Source organism: Papaver somniferum, chromosome 6 (assembly GCF_003573695.1).
Source record: "Papaver somniferum cultivar HN1 chromosome 6, ASM357369v1, whole genome shotgun sequence".
In the NCBI taxonomy this organism is placed as follows: domain Eukaryota; kingdom Viridiplantae; phylum Streptophyta; class Magnoliopsida; order Ranunculales; family Papaveraceae; genus Papaver; species Papaver somniferum.
The window spans coordinates 35,713,303-35,717,173 of record NC_039363.1 but is presented as its reverse complement, the minus strand read 5'-3'; the positions used below and the strand labels follow the sequence as shown (position 1 = coordinate 35,717,173).

General features: G+C 38.1%; 1 protein-coding gene across 1 annotated transcript; it reads left to right on the top strand.

Annotated features, from left to right (window-relative positions):
* Window positions 1–211: 211 nt before the first annotated feature.
* Window positions 212–634, top strand: LOC113290728 (uncharacterized mitochondrial protein AtMg00310-like). The gene has a single exon (XM_026540312.1). It carries the CDS (start codon window positions 212–214, stop codon window positions 632–634), a length of 423 nt encoding a protein of 140 aa, XP_026396097.1.
* The last annotated feature ends 3,237 nt before the right edge of the window (window positions 635–3,871 follow it).

The following is a 3,871-nucleotide window of genomic DNA, read 5'->3' as shown; positions in this document are numbered from 1 at the left end:
AAGAAATGGTGCAAGAAATTACTGAGTTCATGGGAATTGAACCAATATCCCTAACTGAAAAGTATCTGGGATCACCTTTGTTTACTAACAAATCAAAAATAAAGGCTTTTTATCCAATCACTACTCAAATGAAGGGAAGACTTGCTGGATGGAAAGGAAAACACATAAATCCAGCTGAAAAATGGTCTTGATTAAACATGTAACTTTAACAATGGCTAACTACCAAATGAGTACTTTTAAAATACCAAAAACCACAATAGAAGAAATGAATAAAATTCAGAGGAATTTCTTTTGGGGAAAGGAAGAGGGAAAGAGCAAAGGTATATATCCAAAAGCTTGGATTGTTGTATGTAAATCCAAGGAGGAGGGAGGTTTGGGGTTAATGAATCTAGAAAAATTTAATGATGCTATCATCACCAACATGGGATGGAGAATGTTGCAACAACCTGATTCACTAGGAACTCAAATAATGCAAGCAAAATATTTCTCTGAGGATGATATTATGCATATATCTACAAACCCTAAACCCACTGATTCATGGGTTTGGAAAGGTATTCTCTCTGGAATCGAAAATATCCAAAGAATTGGAAGATGGGAAATTGGAAAAGGAAAGAATGATCCAAATTTGGTTTGATATCTGGATACAAAACCAGAAAACAACTTTAGAGAAACCCCAACACTGCCCTGAAAACATCCAAAGGGTTAGTGATCTAATAGTAAACCAAAATCAATATAATGAAGACCTCATTTCAGAAATCTTCAGTAATAATATAGCAAACAGTATAATAAATACTGTTATTCATAATGATCAGGAAGATAGGGTCATCTGGCCTCTTACCAAAGATGGTAAGTTCATTGTCAAAACCTTGTACAAGGATCTGACAACTACCAGAAGCATTCAACATGATAGAAACAAAAACTGGAAGGCAATATGGGAATTGAATCTAAGTCCATCTATTAAACTTTTCCTCTGGAAAGTTGCTCACAACATCCTACCAACTGGAGCAAAAATAGAGGGCATCCTGAATTATGTGGATAGTATCTGCAAAATATGCAATTGTCAAAGGGAGTCTCTAACTCACTTATTTATGCATTGTCCTTTAGTTATTCAGGTTTGGCTAGAACTAAAAATAGATCCAAATACTATTTATGGGACTCACATAGACTTTCATATCTGGCTTTCAAACATCCTAAATGATAGAAGAAATACCCAGCAAAGTAGAGAATGAACTGAACTGTGTATAACAGTCCTCTGGCATATTTGGAAAGAGAGATGCAAACTAAACTTTGAGAAAGCCAGAGTTACTGCATAAAACACATCAAACTCTATCAGGCACTTCATGAACATTAAAAAAGTTGTTGAAGCCAAAAACATGAAAAATTTCATGCATATATAGGCTACACAAAAAAGGATGTTGAAACTCAAATTATTGAGTTCAGAATGCAATGGATACCACCCCCTATATTTACTATGAAAATGAATATGGCAGTTTATTTCAATAGTTATATTAACTGTTATGGAATTGGACTAATTCTGTTTGATTACACAGGGGAATGCAAAGGGACCATAGGCATCGGGCACCTTAAAGGGAGCAATCTAGAGACACACCACATAGTTGCACATGAACTTTTCGATTGGGCAGTGGTGTGGTTAGAAAACACACAAAAACTCTTGCAAGTATACAAGGCCAAGTTTTAGTATAGAAAGTAAGCAAGGGATCATTCCACAGGGACTTGGGGTGTATTGAAGTTTCCTAGACTAAAGTTATCTAAACAAGTAACTAAGTGGCAGTGAGATAGTGACAGTTACAATGGCAATGAGCCAAAGGCAGTGAAGTAAAGAATGAAGGTACTAGGGTCTTTGAATCTACTTCTTGATCCTAAACTAAGGCAGATCCTAATCAATCATGTTCTTGTTTCATCTCAGGGAAGATTGTAATGGATGATTTATCAACTAATTTTACTAGCATACCCCTAGCATCAGCTGTCTTTCTACAGCACAGCTGATCACAGGTTTACTTGCACAACCACTTAATCTATCAACTCTAAGGCATTTGGGCTCAATCCTTCTAATGTACTGAATTTTTAACCATTATCACTCACTTACCCCTAGCATCAGCTGTCTTTCTACAGCATAGCTGATCACAGGATTGCTTGTTCAAATGGCTACTAGCAGTCCTAACTCATTTTTAGCACTACAAGAACAATGACAAATTACTAACTATCTTAACATAAAATCAAGAGTTTCATCTAAACCCTAGCACATGAAATTAGAACATGATAAACATAATTAACATTTGAAATTGAAATTAACTGACTTCAAAACATGAACTGAAAACAACTTGGAAGCACTGGCTATTCCAGGCCCCTTGGGTGAAGCTCTGGCTAGCCCAGGCATGCCCCAATTTCACACCCAACACCTTCTATTTATAGATGCAAGCTTTTTCCCCAAAAAATCCCCAAACAGTAAAATTAGGGTTCACCAAATCTTACCTAATTCGATGAAATAACTGCTCCATCACGTCGACCCATCCTTCTATTTCTCTTCCCGCTCCATATCCTGCTCCAATTACTTCAAGCTCATCAACCTATTTCACCAACTTCACACCTAGGGTTCAGTGGCGTGGAAGTAGATGAAATTAGTTGTTGAGGAAGATGTAGGACGTGGTAGTGATGATGGTTTGTGATTGTTAGAAGCCATGATGGCTTTTGGTGGGAGTTATGGTGGTTGAGAAGGGGCAGTGGAGGTGATGGTGGTGGCAGAGTTTTCTCTGCAGACGGAATGGAGAAGATGGAGTCGATGGTTTTGGGAAGAAGGGTGCGTTTGTTTTGCGGGTATAGGTGTTAGGCGCTCGGGTGTTGAGCGGGTTCAGCGAGGTTTGATGATCTGCGACAAGGAGCGATGGATGGGAAGATGGTAGGTGGATCCAACGGCGATACGGAGGTAAGCGTGGAGAGACCGTCGGATGAAGGGATGTAGCAAAACGGACGACCCAAGATGGAGATGGGCGTTGCGATGTAAAGCGGGGGCTTCGGAGTTTGATGTGCGATGATGGAGCGACCGTAGGATGCTGAAATGCTTCGATCTGACGGCTGAAATTCGAGACGGGCTTGGATAGTGGAAATGTGTTTGAGTAAGGGTTTTGGGCCTTGGGTATGCCAAGCCCATATCTTCTTTAAGGACAATTCTTCTTCTTCAAGCCCACTTCTAGCCTTTTGGTCTTGTGCACAACATTCTTCGCGGCTTCCTTGTGTAATTCTTCCCGGCTTTTTACTACTTTTCTGCTCTTTTCGTTCCGCAATTCATCCAAACTTTATTTATTACCTAAAAATGCAAAATTAATTAATAAAAATATTTATTCTTGAAAACAAAGAAAATACAGAATATGGGATAAACTGTAGAATTAATGCACAAAAGATGAGTTAAATGCCAAGAAAAATATATAGAAATATGCACTTTTTAGCACTCATCAGGCAGAAGGATTGGGGAGAAGAATAGAGATTGAATCAAACACCTGCGAACTAATCAAAATGACCAGGAGAATCCATGCTGAGCAGATAGATAAGAGATATCAAATGAAGGAAGACGTAACAAACTATTTTGAGATAACAACTTGGAGCACAAGAAACTCCACACATAACTATCTAGCTTTAAATTTGGAAAATTTCATTTATAGTTGTAATGTTAAAAGACACTGGAGGGAAACAGAAACCCAAAACTTATTACATCATCTCACTGGAGATATGGAAGTAAGGGAAGGCAACCAATATGACATGCTTGTAAACCAAACTATGCTACATTAGAAGTTGTTGCTTCTTTTTCTTATTAAAAAAAAAAGGGTGAGACCAAGGCTTCACCAAAAATACCTCT